The sequence below is a fragment of the Bemisia tabaci genome, chromosome 3, assembly GCF_918797505.1.
Source record: "Bemisia tabaci chromosome 3, PGI_BMITA_v3".
Classification (NCBI taxonomy): Eukaryota; Metazoa; Arthropoda; class Insecta; order Hemiptera; family Aleyrodidae; genus Bemisia; species Bemisia tabaci.
The window spans coordinates 58,736,356-58,755,988 of record NC_092795.1 but is presented as its reverse complement, the minus strand read 5'-3'; the positions used below and the strand labels follow the sequence as shown (position 1 = coordinate 58,755,988).

Here is a 19,633-nt window from a genome sequence, read left to right as displayed (position 1 = left end):
AAGTTTGATTCTTTTTTAATTGTACAAATATTTACTAACCTACTTCTACGGCTCGTATGTACCGCGGTCCCTTTCAACTCGCGTGGCACGTTTTTCAGACAAGGGATCCTGTCAATTTGACTGGGCTTCAGCATCTATACGCCCTGAGATTTGAGCCAGTCGGACCCTGCATACATAACCACAAATCTATAGGTTTTATACTCTTTGGGTACCCCTCAATTGTACTTTTTCTGCGTCTGCCTTTCTTTGCAAATCCATGGAGATTATACGCAACGCGGCAAATTTAAAATCTTCCAAATGACGACAGAGTGATAACGCAACAACAGTTGGCGAATGCAATACAGCTGAATTTATCTTGACAGTTGGTGCAACGAGTCCCCGTCAAGTTCACAGGTGTAGCTGTTGTTGCAGTTAACTCTGTCATGTGTAAAAATTCACGCTCAGATATCTTCGGTAAAGCAACCAACTCGACAACAAAGCGAGCCTCTGATCAGTGTCAAGTTGTGTTTTGATTGGGAATCACGCCCGACAATTATTAGTCGTCCGTCGCGGCGAACCGACCAAGATATGTCTTATTTTGCATCGACTTGTCCCGTTGAAAGCACGGTCGATGGTGTCAGGATCCTTCCCATAGTTGCAATTTCACGCGAATAGGATGTAAATATTGGTGTCCTGAAACAGATTTAGGCAAAATGGTAACTTTACTATTTAGAAAAACAGCAGGTCTGCTCAGCAGTTAACTTTTAGTAAACTCTTAGTTGATGCTTAAGGGCCGTCCATAACTTTCGTCACCCAAACAGGAGGAGGGGGGATCTAGCGGTGGATGACGGTGAGTGACGGAGAAAGAGGGGAGGTCAGGACAAGGATCGATGACGTAAGCTTTTCTGAGGGCAAAAAGGCTGAGAATGCCTGCTTGAAATTTGACTATATCTACTGATTTTTATAGATTTTCTGCGTATTTCCTTTAAAATGGGGGGGGGGGGGGGGCACAACACATATTTAATACTCAATTAAAGAAATTATTCTTATTCTTACCCTGCAGACTAAATCTACTGATTTTTAGTGTTGCCCCCGAAAGAGAGGGTACGCTGAGGATGACGTAATTTTTAGGAGGTCTAGCAGTGGATGAAGGTTGGACACGGTGAGGGAGGAAGGGGTCGAAAAATTGAAACAAGAGGGTGACGTAATTTATAAACGGCCCCTTCAGAAGAAAATGCGGACCATTCTTGCTTATGGGTGGTGAGCAGACACCCTCTGACCACATGCAGGTGGAGCAAGGAGCTTTTTCGATTTGGGGGTACAAAGAAGTATCGCATAGAGTAGATGTCCGAGGGAACGGGGACACTCCACCGAGGGGAGGGGGGAGGCGAGAGATTCCACCACTAAATGAGGGCTATGAAGGACCTCCTCAGCTCAAAAAATGGGGAAATTTTGAAGATTTGAGTTGCTCTAATAGAAGTCATGGGCTGTCTTGACCGAAAAATTGATTGAAATATAGTTTCAACGATGGGAAAGAAATTATACGCGTTAATTTAACAAGATCTTCGCACTTTCTCGAGAGAACCAAGTATATTTCTGGGGGGGGGGGGGGGCAGTCCCCTGCGCTTCGTCTCTAGTACTCCATTCATGCCTCTAGCCTCTCGATGGACCCTATAACTTCGGTCTTTTTTTACATGAAACTCTGGACAGCTCGATAAATTGCGTTGATTTCTTCGATCACGCTAAATAACTTCCAGTATCACGTAAGTTCTGGAATTCCCTGAATATTCGAGCTTCGTAATCAGTCTTGGTATTGCAGTAACAGTGGCAGACAACTTTTTTCACTCGTTTTTACCGTTTTTGATCGATATTATTTTTTCTCCCTCTTTTTTTCGTCTTTTGAAAATTAAGTTGCGATACTTCGAAACATCTCCCTTTTTACGCGTATTACGTGTTTTGTGGCCTTTTCCCCGGATTGAGTTGTTTTTTATTGATGGAAAAAATGATAAAATAACGATTCCTGGTACTATCACCGACAGTTTTTCAAAAGGTCGAGAGAAAAAACTATGTGCGTGTTAAGATGTTAAGATGTATACTTAGGTACGCTATTCCTGTGCACAATTTTGCAACATGGCTTATGATTGAAATATGCCGAAGATGCGACCGCGAGTGACAGTCCAGTCTGTTTGTTGTAGCCCTCTGCAAGTAGCGAGGCACATCATGGTCGCGGCGCGCTTTTCTCGGTTTTCCCATTAAGATCAGTGGTGGCAACGCTGTTTTTTATGGTCTTTTCAGATGGAGACCTTCAAGGAGCAGAAATCGCCCCCACCGGAAAATTGGATCAAAACGGTCAGTGATTTTTTCATCTATTCACGAACTGGTTCGGCCAAATCTGTCGGTTTCGACGAACGAAGAAACTTGTTTCAGCTTGTTGTTGCTAAGTCCAGAAAGCACGGAAGGTGGGGAAAATGGCTCGTGTAAAAATCTGTATCAAAGTTTGAGTGGTCCGAGCGGAGGAGAATTGTCGCGCATTGCCTAGAAACTTGATCGGTTGGAGATTCAATGCATTCTCTAGTAATTGTTATACAGGAGTTTTAAGAGAAATGTTCAATATACCATCGGAAGCCTCAATTTCAAAAATTAAATTAAAAATGGCCCGTTTGTCTTGTTATAGGTTTTACGCGTGAGTTGGGTGGTATGCAATATTTGTGGTGAAAATTCTACCATCTTTTCTAGGTCGGAGATAATTACATGCCGATGGGTTTGTTGCACAGAGGAGATACACAGAGAATAATTGATCACGATGAGCTCATGAACCAAGTTTAAAATCTACTCCTTGAATAAGAATGTGCGTAGCTCACATCAGAATTTTCAAATTTCCCGCACCAGCGAACAGTTTCTTCTTCGTAGTCAACAACCTGTGAGACAGATGCAAGAAAAGTTAACTTTTAAAAACAAACGTTATCACAAGCTGCTATCAATTATTTTTCTCGCTCATAGCAATTACATTTGGACGTATTTCTACCAAACGGAACTATGTGCATTAAGACATGAGCCCTGAGACTCATAAGAATATGTGCATAACAGGGCTCACGTCATAATGCACATAGTTCTGTTTGATAGAAATATGTCCATTTAATACTTTTAGGGCACTTTTTCTTCTTAATTGGAATAAAAGGCAAACAAATTGTTTAAAACGATTGCAAACCATACATACGAAAAATTATAAACAGTTCGTTCGTTAAATTTAGGTTAAGTTTTCTACATACGTCTCACGGCAAACCTGATTCCCGACTATGAAAAACGGAAGCGGAAAATTCGAAAAAGCGTGCGATGCGCAAAATTAAGCTTCACGTACTAGATTTTAGAATTTTTTTAACGTATGCTCGTCGTGGTTTTTATGAGCTTTTACTTCTCTGAACACTATATATTTTTTTGGATCTCTTTTGTGCGTCAGACGCACCATCACAGCCATTCACAGCATGCGGTTAAAAATCCGTAGTTCGAGCAAAAATCCTTCGTGAACGAGAATCGTTGAGTGAATTAATGGGCTGATCACAATGAAATGACTCTAGCACTGTCTAAAAAAAGGAGAAACCACTGAATTTTTTATACTTTTCCCGTAATGTTAATGACCCAAGTGAGCTTTCCTCTTACGTCAGGCTTTTCTACCTCCTGGCAAATCAAGCTTTTCTGTCAAAGCAAAAGCTAAAATATTGTTTGAGGCAATACTAGCGCTTTAACACAATATGTCACGAACCAAATAGTGCAATTTCGGCCTTTCTGGAACACTGAATCTCCGTCTATCCCCGGTAAAAATTGGCAATAGGAGCTGCGTTTCAAAATATCGTAAGAATTCTTAAAGCCGGCTATAAAAGGCAATAGAAAATCATGTAGCTGGCTGTGGAAAGCGAAGAAAATCATACAGCCGAGCTATGCGAAGCGATAAAAAAATTATACAAGTTCCTATTGCCGGGCTATACCTACAGTTTGTCGCCTGGCTGTAGCTTAATCGTCATCGGCTATAAAAGGCTCCAAGAAATTGTATAGCCGGCTATAGAAGCTATAGAAAATCTTACAGCCGGCTGCAGGTCTATAGTATTTTGGAACACAGATCCTACTGCCAATGTTTACCAGGGTAACTTCCCGGAATTTCCGTCAAAAGCTCAAGGCTAAAGCGTGATCAGAGGTTCTAGCCGATTTTCAAATTGAAGAGAGGATGATGTCATCTCCGTCATTTATGTTACAGTTTTGGGCGTGTGGGGGAGCTATTACGATCCTCGTGTTCAATGGAGTAGTGGAAGCTCATTCTGCCGTTCTGCTACCGCAACTACAAGAAGCTTACAGTCCAATTCACGTTGATAAAGACGAGGAAACATGGATTGGTAGGTATTCTCTTTCATCGTTGGTAATATTTAACAGGTACCTACTTGCATTGAATGTGACAAGGTTAAAAAAAAGTAGGCGCCTCGATTTGCAACGTTCCGTACTACTTAGCTCCTATATGCTGAGCCATTGCTCTTTATTATCGTGTAAGTTGAATGTGACGAATTCTTTGAACTAGCGTAAGAAGTAAAAAAGTCTGCACCAGTGAATTGAACTATATTACAGGAAGTAATAATCCTGTTAGTAATAAATCATGGTGCCGCTGTGAAATTGGAGTGGTAAATAGCTTATTTTTCCTCTTGACTATTAGAGGGTTCTTTTAATTTGAGCAGAAGCTCTACAACTTTGGACAAAGAATCGGTTTGATTTATTTGTTTATATCATGTATTCTTTATTCATTTATTTTTCCTTTCATGGTGTAATCTTTTTGTCTCCTTGAGATTAAATTAGATATCATATGGTGTATGAAAGAAAAGATAAGTGGTTTGGAAACTGGTACAGAGGAAAGAGAGGAGGTGAGAGTTGTGAAATTTTACTTTACTCCTACTTACTACGAGGAGAGTAGTGAAAAGAGGCCAGAAATATTTAAGTTGTTACAATTCTATGAGGCACAAAATTTAGGGAATATTATGACGAAGGGGAGAAGTGGTCCTGCATTGTCCTAAATCCAGAAAGTACATTTAATTAAATACTTAATTCAATAATACTACTCTAATACTTTAGATGAAGTTTCATCAAAATTATTTGATATGAAATAATTATTATTCGTGCTAAAAACTTTCATCGATGATTAATCCGTGACAGACTTTGTAGTTAAAAATTAAGAGTATTTAGTCCGATCTTGGGTCAAATCACGTTAAATGCCATATTTTATATCAAAAGTTTCGTTCCGAATTTGAGAGACGCAAAGCTACATTGTCTCAGTGGTGACTGAATCATTTTCAAGAGATTCGTTTGATCCCAATAAACACCAATTAATGGCAATTAAAGCGCGTTTTTTATTGCCGCGTAGCCCTATCGGCATCGAACTTCCTCGGCGCACAATGGATCGAGTCGTGGGAGAAGTTGGACAATATTTGGAAACTTTAAACGCTTATAACTTCGTTTATACAAAACGTTGCGGTTCTAAAAATGGTTCAATTGGTTTCCTCGTGAAATTTTCTCTCAGAGTCACCCTTTATAATTAAAGATGTGATGAAATAAACATCAAAAGTTGCGGTTTTAATAAAAAATGTCCGTCCGACCTCTCTGATTGGCTCGATCCACTGTCCGGCGTGAGGCTCAAAGTTGCCACAAATTGCCTCGCACTTCTTTGGACTTCATCATCAAGTGCAGAGGCACAGATTCATTTGAAACTTTCTATTGACGGAATGAGCATCTTATATCCTTCGCTATGATGAACTGTCGTTCCAAGAAAAATAATGCACGATAGCTGTACATTTTAAGAAATACGAAGGAGAGACAGACTATCTCCACTAAAGAAATTCCCAAGAGAGGACAAGTCATGGCTCCTCTGACGAAGGGCATACTTCGATATCCGCATGAGCCCCAGAAAGTATGGATTTGTATGCAACATAGGGCTCACATAATAATTGAGATACGCCCTTACATCAGAGGAGCGACAAAGTGTGAGGTGAAACAAATTGATGTTTTTGTTTTGCTAAAAACCATACATACCTAACGGACTGTCAATTGGATTGCATTTTGCAAGAAGGAACCAGGAGCATTGCAATGTTGCTAAAATTTTGCAACTTCTTTTGTCTTAGAAGAAAAACCTGATTATCCATTAACACTTTCTATTTTACTCGCTGAAAACTGTAAATTTAAAACAAAAATTATCCTGTACATTTCATATTTTAACATGGTTTCAGTAATTGTATTGCAAAGAATGAAGTTGCACAATCTTAGCACCATTGCAATGCTTCTGGTTCCTTTTTGCAAAGTGCAATCCAATTCATCTTAGATCAGTAAGATTTCAAGGTTGGAAACTTGAATTTTTAAGGTACATACACTCCTACCTCGACCGAATTCGCCCTATGGGACCGAACATCCAAAGACTTTTTTTTCTTTTCCTTTTTTTCTGTTCCCTTTTTTCCATCATGTCGTCAATCAGAAAATAATGTCACGACTAGATTTCATCCATAATGACGCACAAGCTAAAAATCAAAGATGAGTTGTCGGCTATTTTTTGCAGTATATTTTTACGGTCTCAGCAGTTTTGTCGAGTTTTTTTTTACATAAATGTAACGAAAGTTGATTTCTGGCAATTTAGTCACTATTGTTACGACAAAATTTAATAATTTTTTTACAGAGCAATCGGGCCTTTGAATCATAATGATGCAACAGTTTGAATCGTGAAAAATTACGGCGGTATACCTACTGCAAAAATCCTCTCGCCGGGAAATCGATTCGAATCATCTTTTTTCCACTTTTTATAGCCATAGTATAGAAAAAGGACAGGGCCCGTAATGATACAGTGCGTCAGATCATGGAAGTCAAATGTGACATCGTATTTGACGTCAAGACCAAGCAGCTTGTTCGGCACGAATTGGTTTGCCGGTGAGTGGTGGATGTACTGCCGTGATTTTTCACGATTCAAATTTAATTATATTTCATCTGCGATATTCACGTAAAATTGAATTATGCATTGATTGAATTTTTTAAAATTGTATTGTTACTTCCTTAAAGAGGCTTGCAAACACTACAACTAGCCCGCTATTCTTAAGAAGTAATTGTATGATGGTCAACAATTGGAATTCCCTTTGATTTCATTCTCGACGTCTTTTCCAGCCAGCCTCGGGATTTCAGCCTCTCCCTTATCTGCTGTTCTTTGCGGGCCATGTATAGACCGATATGGACGAAAAATAGTGATTCAAGGATATTTTCTGATCAGTGCCATAGGATACGGAATCATAGCTGCAGCTAGCTCTGTGGTTCATCTCTACATAGGAAGAATAATTTGCTCACTGGGTGTCGGTAAGCAGCTAATACTTTCGATCTTTCACGTTGCCAGAATATTTCTCTTCGATTCTAATAAACTTTTCAGAGTGTCCCAATTTCAAAAATCTACCGAATATTCCTCGGTAACAGAAAATGAAGCTGTTGTAAAAAAGTACTTATACTTCTCTCTCGTTGGAAATGACCCTGAAGAGGTTCAATTTATTTTTACAGCATTCCATTTAATAGGAACAGGACAGTAACTCAATATACAAATTCAAATTTAGATTGAATTAAACGCAAACACCCTTTCCATATTTTAATAATCTGAGCATGAATGGAAATGCTGAGCAAATTGGAAATATCTTAATTGATTCCTAAAATGAAGGATCACTTAAAATAGTTACTTGTATTTTGCATGACATTTAATCTTTCAAGTACTGATGTAGAGAAATTTTCAAGCAAGAAAGATGCAGCAGTAGGATGAGATCTGAGTGTCGTTGGAATAGCTGCATGAATGCATTTGCGGTAAGCAGAATTATATCACTTGCTGTGTAAGTAATTAGGAAGTAATTGAAAGCATTGCTACGCACAGAGCGATTGACAAACTGACAAGCTTCATTTAGTCTTCAGTTTAAAATTGGTGTCAATAAGAAAAACTAACATGCTTGAGAAAAGACAGGAGCCATCATTATTCGCCTTGATAGATAAAGCTCTAGGATAAAACTATCTGATTTCTTGCGCTGTGCTCTTAGACTTTACAAAAGACAAAAGGTAAATGGATAACGAATGTCTTGCAACGATGAGGACTCTTTTTTGTCATATTCAGAATTTGTGATCTATTTTTGCCTCTTGGACACCTCTGGGATCAACCAAATTAAATGACGACTTTACATAGGCTGTTCAAAAAGGAGGAGGACAAAAGCTATGGCTTCAAAAGTAAAATAGGAAGAAGCGAATCTTGGTTTTGCTTCAAAGACAAAATTAATAGCTTCCCAATGAGACTAAGATCAACTTATTTATTATTTGAAAAGAAAAAAAAGTTATGAAAGCTTGAACAGCGATTGTCGATCTGCCGCCTACGACTCTTAACAAGGATTTTTGCTCCCCAAAATTCGCTTTATAATTTCCATTCATTCTTACAGTCATTTACGGATTCAACTAACGAGCACACTTCTTCTTTCCCACCCATCTCTCGTTCTATCTAGCAGAAATACGTTCATATTCTTGCCACAATTCCTAAAATGCTCGTCTGATGGCTGTTTTTTAGGTTTTGAAGTAGCAGGTGTAATTTACATCGCCGAGGTTTGCACCAAGTACCAACGGAGCCTGTTTTTGTCGTTGACGCTGCCCATGTTCACAGGAGGAATCCTGTTCACGTATGTAGTTGGAGCAACATTACCTTGGACCATGGGATCATCCCTCTATGCATTGCTATGCCTCTTACTCTTCGTCTACGAAAGTTTCACCCCCGAATCTCCCCCTTGGCTTGTCAAACAGGGCAAAATCAGCCGTGCTAAAGCCGAGTTCAAGAGATTAGGTCGCTCCGATGAATGGATCGAGGAGGTAAGCACAAAACCCGCCCACATACTGAGTTATCTTCGTATGCTTAACACAGTTTACCGACAGGGGGGCGTGAGTGCCGAAAAATTCAAAGTTAAGATATCTTTATCACTCTATGAGCTTGAAGTAGTGTTTTCTGAGCATTTTGCCACAAATAATGCCCAACATTCAGGGAAAAACGGCATTATGACGAGTTCAAAATAAACTTTCTTGTTACATATGAGGGGCTTGGAGGACAAGGTGCATAAGCGAAGTTTTTACTATTTCAAGAAATGCGTGTTTAAAGTTTCAAAATTACACGGATCCTTATAGCAGAAAAGAAGTTTAAATTTACTTTTTGATGCTTTAAAGTTGGGTTTTACTTGTGAATTTTACTCAGAATATACTTCCAAACTGGTTTTAGTTGAGGTTATGAATATCTCAATTTTTCGAAAACTGCACTTATGCGCCTCGTCCTCCAAGCCCCTCATATGAAGCGCAATGGATTTCTTCGAAACGAAACCTAACTGTATCATCATAACTTTTAGATCTGTCGGTAGATCTGCCAATGGAGAACTATCAATGGATGTAAATCCAAAATTATATCATAATCGATTTATTTACGGAAAGCAATGATCAGTGTATTTTGGCTCAATGGATGTAGGTAGTATCATTTCCCAGACGAGCGAACGTAACAAAATTTCCAGTCCTGAATCGTACTTTTTCCAGACATTCATTGATCATTTCTGACTGGGAAGTTTACTATATGTTTTTTCTGATCGCAAGCAATGGTCAGAAAATTTTTAAAAGGGATTTGCGTAAGACATTGAATAGGTTAAGTCAATTTTGCATCCTTAGAATAAAGTTACAAACCTTGGTCTGCACGGGGGAAAAAAATTGCTGATTCAACAATTCAATTGCTAAAAACAGTGAGTGCAATGTTTCAACGTAGATTTTGCAACGAAAAAATGCTACTTTAACCACCCCCGTGGTTAAATTAGTTTACAATGTGGTTAAAGTAGCATTTTTTGTTATAAAATCTGCGTTGAGACATTGCACTCACTGTTTTTAGCAATTGAATTGTTGAATCAGCAATTTTTTTCCGTGTGGCGTCCGGGAGAAGATGATGTATTGCATGTTGCATGCAGAAAAAATTAAAGCACTTGACACTCGCTGTGATTTGTCTCGACTTGTAGTGACACGGCACAATTCGGAATCTCGAGTTTTTTTTTCGATGAGGTTGAAAAGATATTACTTTTTTTTCTATTTTTTTACTATTTCAAATAGCCCACAAGGACTAATTCCGCGCTTTTTAGTCCCATCCCCCCTCCGTCCTTACTAAACAACCAGTCCCAGGCAACCATTGTATGAGACCATCAAACTCAGGTCGCCTGGTCAGGAATAGGCTAACATGTTTCTTGGGTTCAATCATTTCCAGACTTTTAGTTTTTAATGTAGCTCGGTTCTTCTGGCAACGATGGTGCTTAAATGCGTTTAATAGCTTCGATTTTTTATTTTTATTTTTTCATTTCGCATGTCTATCGATCACTTTAATACGTTCAACTTTGCAATTTTTATTTTATACGATTATTCAACTTTGAACCTGAAAATAGCGTAAAATAGTGCTGATCTTTTTTTGGGTTCAAAGTTATGTAATCGTAAAAAGTAAAAATTGTAAAGTTGAACGTATTAAAGTAATCGATGGACATGTGCACGAAAAAAAAATTGGCCTCCGGCCAATTTATGCGCGGCGCTTCGCGCCGCGTACCGGCGCTACGCGCCGGCATTTGGGGGGCTTCGCCCCCCCATCCGCTTAGCGGATTGGTGCGGGGACCGCACGGGACTTTCTCGCTCGAGCCGGCGCTTCGCGCCGGCATAGACACTTTTACTGGAATATTTAGAAAAATACTGCCAATTTTACAAAATCATAAAGTTTGATTGGAATTTTGATCACAGGATAATAGTTATGAAATTTTTATTCAAACCATTGAACTTCATTGTAAATGTCTTCGCGATATGTGGTGAATTCATATATTCGGACTCGACTTGTTGATTTTATGAGGCATCTTCAATTAAATATGTAATTGATTAACTAAGTCTCCTGTCAAAGATGGCGATCCGTAAAAATCTTAGCTTTTCTACGATTCATTAGGATCCATTAGATTCATTGACATCATACTTCAGATACGATTTTATATTATAATCTCTCCTTAAGCACGGTCAAAAGCCATCAAATATCTACTTGAATGGGTAGAATGACTATTCGATGTTCAAATAGTCTTAAAACTAAACGGTTTTCGCTTAGCATCTCCCAAATTTTAAATTTGGCGGGCGAATCTACCTGCTGGAAGGTTCACGACACGCCCGCCAGGAGCGCCATCTCCTTACCGCGTATCCCCGTAACTCAAAGCGAAAACAATAGAGAGCGCCATCGACAAACGTCAACCAGAGACAAGTCAACAAACGTCACGTTATAACAATTATAACCTCCTTCATTAACAAGCATTAAATCAGTCATATTTGTGCCGAATTATTACATTATATTTGTGCTTAGTACCTCGTAAAAAGGAACCGCAAAAGATGGAATCTGCCGGGATTCTAAATTCATTAACAACAAACATATTAGTTTTTAATAAAGATCTAAGTGTCAGTTCTTGGCGTTAGCTTGATGATTCATAGTACCTTTGTAATGTGAGTATGTATCTAATTAGTTGTCTAATTTTGCTTTGTGATTACCTACGGAGTAATTTTGGAAATAGTATATGATGCATTATATAATGCATTTGAATTCCTAGGTTTCACCTGACTCAAAGCGTTTGCTGCTATTATCTAGAAGCGCTCCGACTCATTTATCAGAGAATTGAGCGTTTCCTATCGGCCCCTCTGCAATTATGAGATTAGTCCATGAATCCTTTAGGAACTTAAATTAATGACTCAGATGGTGCTTTTGAGCCAACTTTCAAAGAATTAAAGGCATTTTTTCAAAATCTACAGTCCATGAGCTCTCCGTGTGACCGAAGTGCTCTCCTCGCTATATGACGCGTAACCCTTCAATTTTTAGTTTAGTCCAAAGACCTCGTAGGAACTTAAATTAATGAACCAGGTGGTGCTCTTATGCCAACTTTTGAAGAATTGAAGGCATTTTTTTTTATTTTTTTTATTTTTTTAAAATTTACAGTCCTTGAAAATGAGCTGTTTCGCGGAGCAAAGTGCCTACTTTTGGGCCTCGTAATCTCTTGAATTTTGAGTTTAGTCCAAAGATCTTTTTGGAACTTAAATTAATGACCCAGGTGATGTGCTTGATGCCCATTGTTAAAGAATTAAAGACATTTTTCAAAATTTACAGTCTTTCAAAATGAGCTTTCCGTGTGATTTTGCTAAAAATGGACAATTGAGCGTAGCCCCCCCAAATTTTAGCGTACCTCAAAATCGTTGGACGTGCATAAGGAGACCATAGATATGGTGTCCTGTGCCAATTTTGAATGAAATCGAACAGATAGATTCTGAGATATCGCTGTAGACAGATTTGGGGGACGCCACACGGACGGACACACATTTTTTCAAGTATGGTTATTTTTACTCCTGGGACCTTAAAACGTCTAGAAATGATGAAATTTCAACTTTTTTTTTTTTTTTTTTTTTGGAGGATGACAATACTTCCTCTCTACCCTATGGGAGCGAGAAAGTAAAAATCAAAGCTATTTGATGCATCCAAGCACCATCATTTCCAGAGGAACCGAGCTAAAGCTAACGACCTAAAATACTGCATTTAAAAACTAAAAGTCCAAAAATGATGAACCCAAGAAACGTGCTAGCCTCTTTAGATAAGATCTTTTTAACCTAATCAAAAAATGAATGATTCAATCTAGTAAGTAAATATAGCGGGACATTTTGAAGGAAAGAGAGAGATAAAATTGAGTGTGGAGTTGGAAACGGATCCATCCTAAAAGAGAATCAGACATGGGAAAAAAAAGAAAGAATCGAGAACCAACACAGCAAAAGGCAGGAGAGACGTATTAAAGCCTTTTTACTTTCTCGCTCCCATAGGGTAGAGAGGAAGTATTGTCATCCTCCAAAAAAAAAAAAAAAAAAAAAGTTGAAATTTCATCATTTCTAGACGTTTTAAGGTCCCAGGAGTAAAAATAACCATACTTGAAAAAATGTGTGTCCGTCCGTGTGGCGTCCCCCAAATCTGTCTACAGCGATATCTCAGAATCTATCTGTTCGATTTCATTCAAAATTGGCACAGGACACCATATCTATGGTCTCCTTATGCACGTCCAACGATTTTGAGGTACGCTAAAATTTGGGGGGGCTACGCTCAATTGTCCATTTTTAGCAAAATCACACGGAAAGCTCATTTTGAAAGACTGTAAATTTTGAAAAATGTCTTTAATTCTTTAACAATGGGCATCAAGCACATCACCTGGGTCATTAATTTAAGTTCCAAAAAGATCTTTGGACTAAACTCAAAATTCAAGAGATACGAGGCCCAAAAGTAGGGCACTTTGCTCCGCGAAACAGCTCATTTTCAAGGACTGTAAATTTGAAAAAAAATAAAAAAAAATGCCTTCAATTCTTCGAAAGTTGGCATAAGAGCACCACCTGGTTCATTAATTTAAGTTCCTACGAGGTCTTTGGACTAAACTAAAAATTGAAGGGTTACGCGTCATATAGCGAGGAGAGCACTTCGGTCACACGGAGAGCTCATGGACTGTAGATTTTGAAAAACTGCCTTTAATTCTTTGAAAGTTGGCTCAAAAGCACCATCTGAGTCATTAATTTAAGTTCCTAAAGGATTCATGGACTAATCTCATAATTGCAGAGGGGCCGATAGGAAACGCTCAATTCTCTGATAAATGAGTCGGAGCGCTTCTAGATAATAGCAGCAAACGCTTTGAGTCAGGTGAAACCTAGGAATTCAAATGCATTATATAATGCATCATATACTATTTCCAAAATTACTCCGTAGGTAATCACAAAGCAAAATTAGACAACTAATTAGATACATACTCACATTACAAAGGTACTATGAATCATCAAGCTAACGCCAAGAACTGACACTTAGATCTTTATTAAAAACTAATATGTTTGTTGTTAATGAATTTAGAATCCCGGCAGATTCCATCTTTTGCGGTTCCTTTTTACGAGGTACTAAAGCACAAATATAATGTAATAATTCGGCACAAATATGACTGATTTAATGCTTGTTAATGAAGGAGGTTATAATTGTTATAACGTGACGTTTGTTGACTTGTCTCTGGTTGACGTTTGTCGATGGCGCTCTCTATTGTTTTCGCTTTGAGTTACGGGGATACGCGGTAAGGAGATGGCGCTCCTGGCGGGCGTGTCGTGAACCTTCCAGCAGGTAGATTCGCCCGCCAAATTTAAAATTTGGGAGATGCTAAGCGAAAACCGTTTAGTTTTAAGACTATTTGAACATCGAATAGTCATTCTACCCATTCAAGTAGATATTTGATGGCTTTTGACCGTGCTTAAGGAGAGATTATAATATAAAATCGTATCTGAAGTATGATGTCAATGAATCTAATGGATCCTAATGAATCGTAGAAAAGCTAAGATTTTTACGGATCGCCATATTTGACAGGAGACTTAGTTAATCAATTACATATTTAATTGAAGATGCCTCATAAAATCAACAAGTCGAGTCCGAATATATGAATTCACCACATATCGCGAAGACATTTACAATGAAGTTCAATGGTTTGAATAAAAATTTCATAACTATTATCCTGTGATCAAAATTCCAATCAAACTTTATGATTTTGTAAAATTGGCAGTATTTTTCTAAATATTCCAGTAAAAGTGTCTATGCCGGCGCGAAGCGCCGGCTCGAGCGAGAAAGTCCCGTGCGGTCCCCGCACCAATCCGCTAAGCGGATGGGGGGGCGAAGCCCCCCAAATGCCGGCGCGTAGCGCCGGTACGCGGCGCGAAGCGCCGCGCATAAATTGGCCGGAGGCCAATTTTTTTAAAACTTTTCTCCCGAATCGGAGCGACACTTCAACGGCAGCATAGAGCGGAGCATTGCGAGTTCACGCCTCGCGCCATAGCGCCTTCAATTTTGTAGATACCACACGGACATCCTTCAAGCACGAATAGTCGTATCTCTGCGCCGTCGTCAAAGCGCATCTTTTCCCTTGCTCTATTTCCATATTAGGTTGGTTTCGTTTGCCTCATTTATAGTGCTGCTCCAAGGACTGTAGGGCTCCAAGGACTAGTAACTTAGCCGAAGATAGGAGATGCGTAATCCGGCCTCGCTACTGTAACTTTTACTTTTCTCCCGACTCTCAATAGCAGCATAGAGCAGAGTATTATTGCGAGTTCACGCTCCACTGCTCACTTCATCGCGTCTTTAATTTTTCATATGCACTATGGACATCCATGTAGCACGAATAGTTGCATCGCGTTCAGATGTCTCTTGTTTTTCAAATTTAAGATAAATTAAGGTTAAGTTTGCTCGAAATATGCTATGGTGTGTCCAAATCAATAGTCATTTTTAAGAATTCCTATCCCAAAAAAACCCTCCAAAACTTAAATTTTTTAGCATTGGAGTAGACTTTGGCGCCTCTCGGGACTTACTACCGGGTTTTTTTTTTTTTTTTTTTTTTTTTTTTTTTTTTTTTTTTTTTGTGTGTGTGCCGCACTAGGTGGTTTTAAAATGTCCAAGAACACCCAAATCCGTAGTGACGTTCATAGTTCTTGGATTCACCACTATCATACGTGCGAGTACTTTTCTTAACTCTTTACTTCCTCTTCTCCCGTCCATTTATAAATTTTTCGCATATTTTCTCGGTCATAATTTTTTCTCTATTCCTAACTTGCTATCTGCCAGTGGGTCGTGCCTTCGGCGCGCCTATAGGGGCGTACCTGCCCATGGCAGATTGACCTCATGTCCAGTCCGAGCCTGCTTACGCACACGTCTAAAACCCAGTGGCTGTCCATTTACAGGAGCTGAAACTGCTGCAGGCCAGTTGCGACACGCTGGAGAGGAACCACCACCTGGACTGCAAGACGTGGCTGGAGCCGACCGTCTGGAAGCCGTTCCTCATCATCGCGCTGTTCCACTTCCTCCAGGCGGCGACGGGCGTCTACGACCTCCTCTATTACACGGTGGACTTCGTCGGGGAGCTGGGCACCCAGTACGACCCGTTCCAGGTCTCGCTCTACCTGGCCATCGCCCGCTTCCTCATGACCTCCACCGTGGGGCTCTACTTCACGTCGAAGGTGCGCCGGAAAACGGCGACCGCCCTCTCGGGCTTCGCCATGGGCGCCTCCCTCCTCGTGGCCGCCATCTACGAGCAGCGCTTCGACGGCGTCGCCCCCGCGGACCGCGCCCACACCTGGATCCCCATCCTCGCCGTCTCCGTCTCCGTCCTCGTCTCCTGCGCCGGGGTCCTCCACCTCCCGTGGTTGATGTCCGGCGAGGTCTTTCCGCTCCGCGTCCGCGGGCTCATGTCCGGCTACGTCTTCTTCGTCGGCTCCTGTTCTATGTTCGTGTTCCTCAAGTCCTATGTGTTCTTCGTCGAGGTGTTCAAGGTCACCGGGGTCCTCTTGCTCTGCGCCGCGGCGTCTGTACTCATAGCCTTGTTCGGGCTGTTCGTCCTCACCGAGACACAGGACAAATCTCTCTATGAGATCGAGCGGGGCTACGAGAAGAAGTCTAGGGGCGATGCCGAAAAGGCGAATCTTCGAGAGGTAGAATGAAAGACGCACTGTAAAAAAGGTTAATTTAATTCTAACGCGTGCAAGTATGAATGTGGTACGAAATTGATGTCATTTCAGACACTGAGCATCAAGAATTTCTATCTCCGATATATAGGCTGAGCATCATAACCTAATTTTCGAAAAAAAGAGGGGGAAAAAAGGATATAGGAAGTTTTGATTTTTGGTGCCTCATTTTTAACATCATGCCAGAATTTAAGTTTAATAGACTTACACAAAAAATTCCGATGACCGAGATGTCATCAATCTATGGTTAAAGTTGGATAATTCTTAAGTCCTGGACAGACATTCAAAGTGAAGCTTCAAAGGGGTGGCTGTTAACTAAAGTGTTGCGCATCCATGCATCAATAATTGATGGCAATACTTGGCTTAACAGCCACCACTTTGAAACTTCACTTTAAATGTGTGCCGAATCTCCGATGCAATGTTTTAATTCTCTAAAATTAAAATTAAAAAAATAGCTCCTTGAATTATTGTAGGCTTGATTTTGGATAAATGGGAAAAAATTGCGAGATAAACTGTTGGTTAAATTTCTTTAAAAAGATATAATTCGAGCGGAAATTTGCAATTTCGCAATCAGAAATCCGCCTTCTCCACCTTTAGCTATCGATGTGATAGACATTTCAAAATTACGAACTATTTACTGCATGTTCCACTTGTAATGGCAACTGTAGAATTCAAAATTTCTAGTGCAACCAGTTTCCTCGACCACTATTTTCACTATAGGTTTTATTGTATGTAGATATATATATTTCTGTTTTTTATGCGTTTTATAGATAAGTATATATTTTTAAACATTCGAGGTTTTTCCCTTGGCAATTTTTATCAATCTTTTATTATAAAGGTTTTGCTCGACGTAGAATTATTTTTTAATTTTAAGTGAGTTAGAATACCTAGTAACATTTTAAAACGTTTTGTAAAAAGGATAAACTTCTCACGATACATGTATTTGTTCATCTAATTTCTTTGATGAAATATTTAAGCATATAAAGCATGTTGGCCTACAATTTTTGAAATTTTTGTCCAAAAATTGCACTGTGTCGTTGTGCATTATGTCGACTTTTGATTTACGTGGCGTTTAGGATTACTTTATTCTCATTTTGCTAGTCAAAACACCTTGAAAGTAGGGTTGCTATTTGGAGTATGTAATATTAGTATGTAAAAGTAGAAATTTAATATGAATGATTGAACGTCTTTCAACAAATAGCTTTCATACAAAAAAATTTACTGGATCCTCATTCCTTCAATTTTTTGCCACTATAACCAGAAACATGATCTCCAGATTAATGTTTTGGCTCCTTGAAACGAATATAAAAAATGAGAATGTAAAAGTCTTCCACATTGGAGAATATTTCTTATGTACTTGAGATGTGCCTTTTTTATGCTGAAATGTTGTTGTTTTTTTTCATTTTAAATATTAATATAATTTTTCATTACATAAATTAGACATTTCGTTTTTATTTATAGTGATATTAGTCAAATTAACGTTCAACAAGTTGTAAAACAATGAAAAGTTTAGATTTTTTCACTAACCGAATGGAACCAGTGAAACTTGTTGCAGTCAATTCTCTTACACTACGAAACTCGAGTAAAAGCACTATTTAAAATCGCCATGCACTTCGGTTGAAAAAGTCCATATTCACCCACTATTCTGAACGCTGCCGATCACGCGATCACAGCTTCACTTTTTCCCATCAAGTAAACAAATCACCTACGCCTACGCCTACATGGTAAGCGCAGCGCGCAGCAGCGCAGCGCTATTAATGCCAAGAAAGCCGAAACGCCTTCAATCTTTTGTATATGCAATATGGACATCCATTAGACACGAATAGTTGCGTCCAGGCGTTGACATCGATTTGCGTCCAGTCCACTACGGTGACCAACAAGTAGATACTTTACCGTACTAAGTGTGATATTTAGGCTTGCCCTTCGAAAATATAGCGATGAGTTTTTAACTATTTGAAAGACCATATTACAGCGCTCTTTTAGAGGAACTGTAATATTTTTCTGGCGTGAGTCAAAGAAAAATAGCGAAGACATTTTCATCACACTTAACGCGGGATGGTTTTTTTCGCAAAAGCAACTTCAATTATTATATCAGATGTCTCAAATCATCTCATAATTGTTCTGAGGATCAACATTTTACCATTACAAAATATATCGATGGTTAAAGTAAGACAGTGCATTTCTCTAATTATGACGTTGGTTTTCCCGATCAAGTTTAATTTTTACATTAAAACAACCAACAGTTTTAACAGAAATTGTCCCCAAATATTCTTCACTCATTCCAAAATATCCACCGATAATTTCGAGTAAATATTTTTTATTTCCTTACGCAAGTAAGTAATTTTATGTATCAGTCAGAAAAAGTAGTTCCTTATTTCAAAATGTAAATGCAACTGCAAAGTTTCTAATTTCCTGCTCCCACGTATTTTTTCAAGAGCATAATGCCGTAAATTTGTTTTCGAAATTTCAGAGAAAACTATCAAGAGAGAAAAGAAAAATAGTACGAATTTTGGTCAGTAAGAATGATCAACCATCTTCCATACATTCAGAATAGTATAGTTGTAGTATAGTTTGATACGGAACTACCTTAATATTTACAAAACACACAATATATTTTCCTTTAAAACATATTTTTTTTTCATCAATTAAAATAAAATGGTCCATACAGAGTGTGCAAACATTTCAAAATCATGAGTTGAAAAACGCTGACTCCGCGAGATTAAATATTAGAGCCTAACACATAGCGGAGCGGCGACGCATTGGCGCCTACAAACCTAACAGGGATACTTCACGCATTGCGCGGCGACGCACTGGCGCCTACAAACCTAACAGGGATACTTCACGCATTGCACAATGCGTGAAATATCCCTGTTAGGTTTGTAGGCGCCAATGCGCGTTTCGCGCTCTCTGCCCGCCCGCCGCGCCGCAGCGTGCCACGGCGTCTGAAGCAACTATTTCACACCAGAGGTGTTGCACAGTAGTATAAGAAATTTAAGGCGCTCCAACATATTAAGAATGACAGGCATCCTTCAAAAGTACG

General features: G+C 39.2%; 1 protein-coding gene across 2 annotated transcripts in view; it reads left to right on the top strand.

Moving 5' to 3' along the window:
* Window positions 1–18,030, top strand: part of LOC109030769 (facilitated trehalose transporter Tret1) — a 41,794-nt gene extending 23,764 nt beyond the window's left edge. Inside the window, exons 1-5 of one of the 2 annotated variants that reach the window (XM_019041890.2) lie at window positions 2,148–2,328; window positions 4,229–4,364; window positions 7,156–7,341; window positions 8,573–8,868; window positions 15,814–18,030. In XM_019041890.2, the coding sequence (XP_018897435.2) occupies window positions 2,275–2,328; window positions 4,229–4,364; window positions 7,156–7,341; window positions 8,573–8,868; window positions 15,814–16,569 (1,428 nt within the window). In that variant the 5' untranslated portion in view covers window positions 2,148–2,274 and the 3' untranslated portion in view covers window positions 16,570–18,030. Of the gene's footprint in view, window positions 1–2,147; window positions 2,329–4,228; window positions 4,365–7,155; window positions 7,342–8,572; window positions 8,869–15,813 lie in introns of those variants that run through there. The other variant, XM_072298904.1, reaches the window with a different exon arrangement.
* Window positions 18,031–19,633: the final 1,603 nt, after the last annotated feature.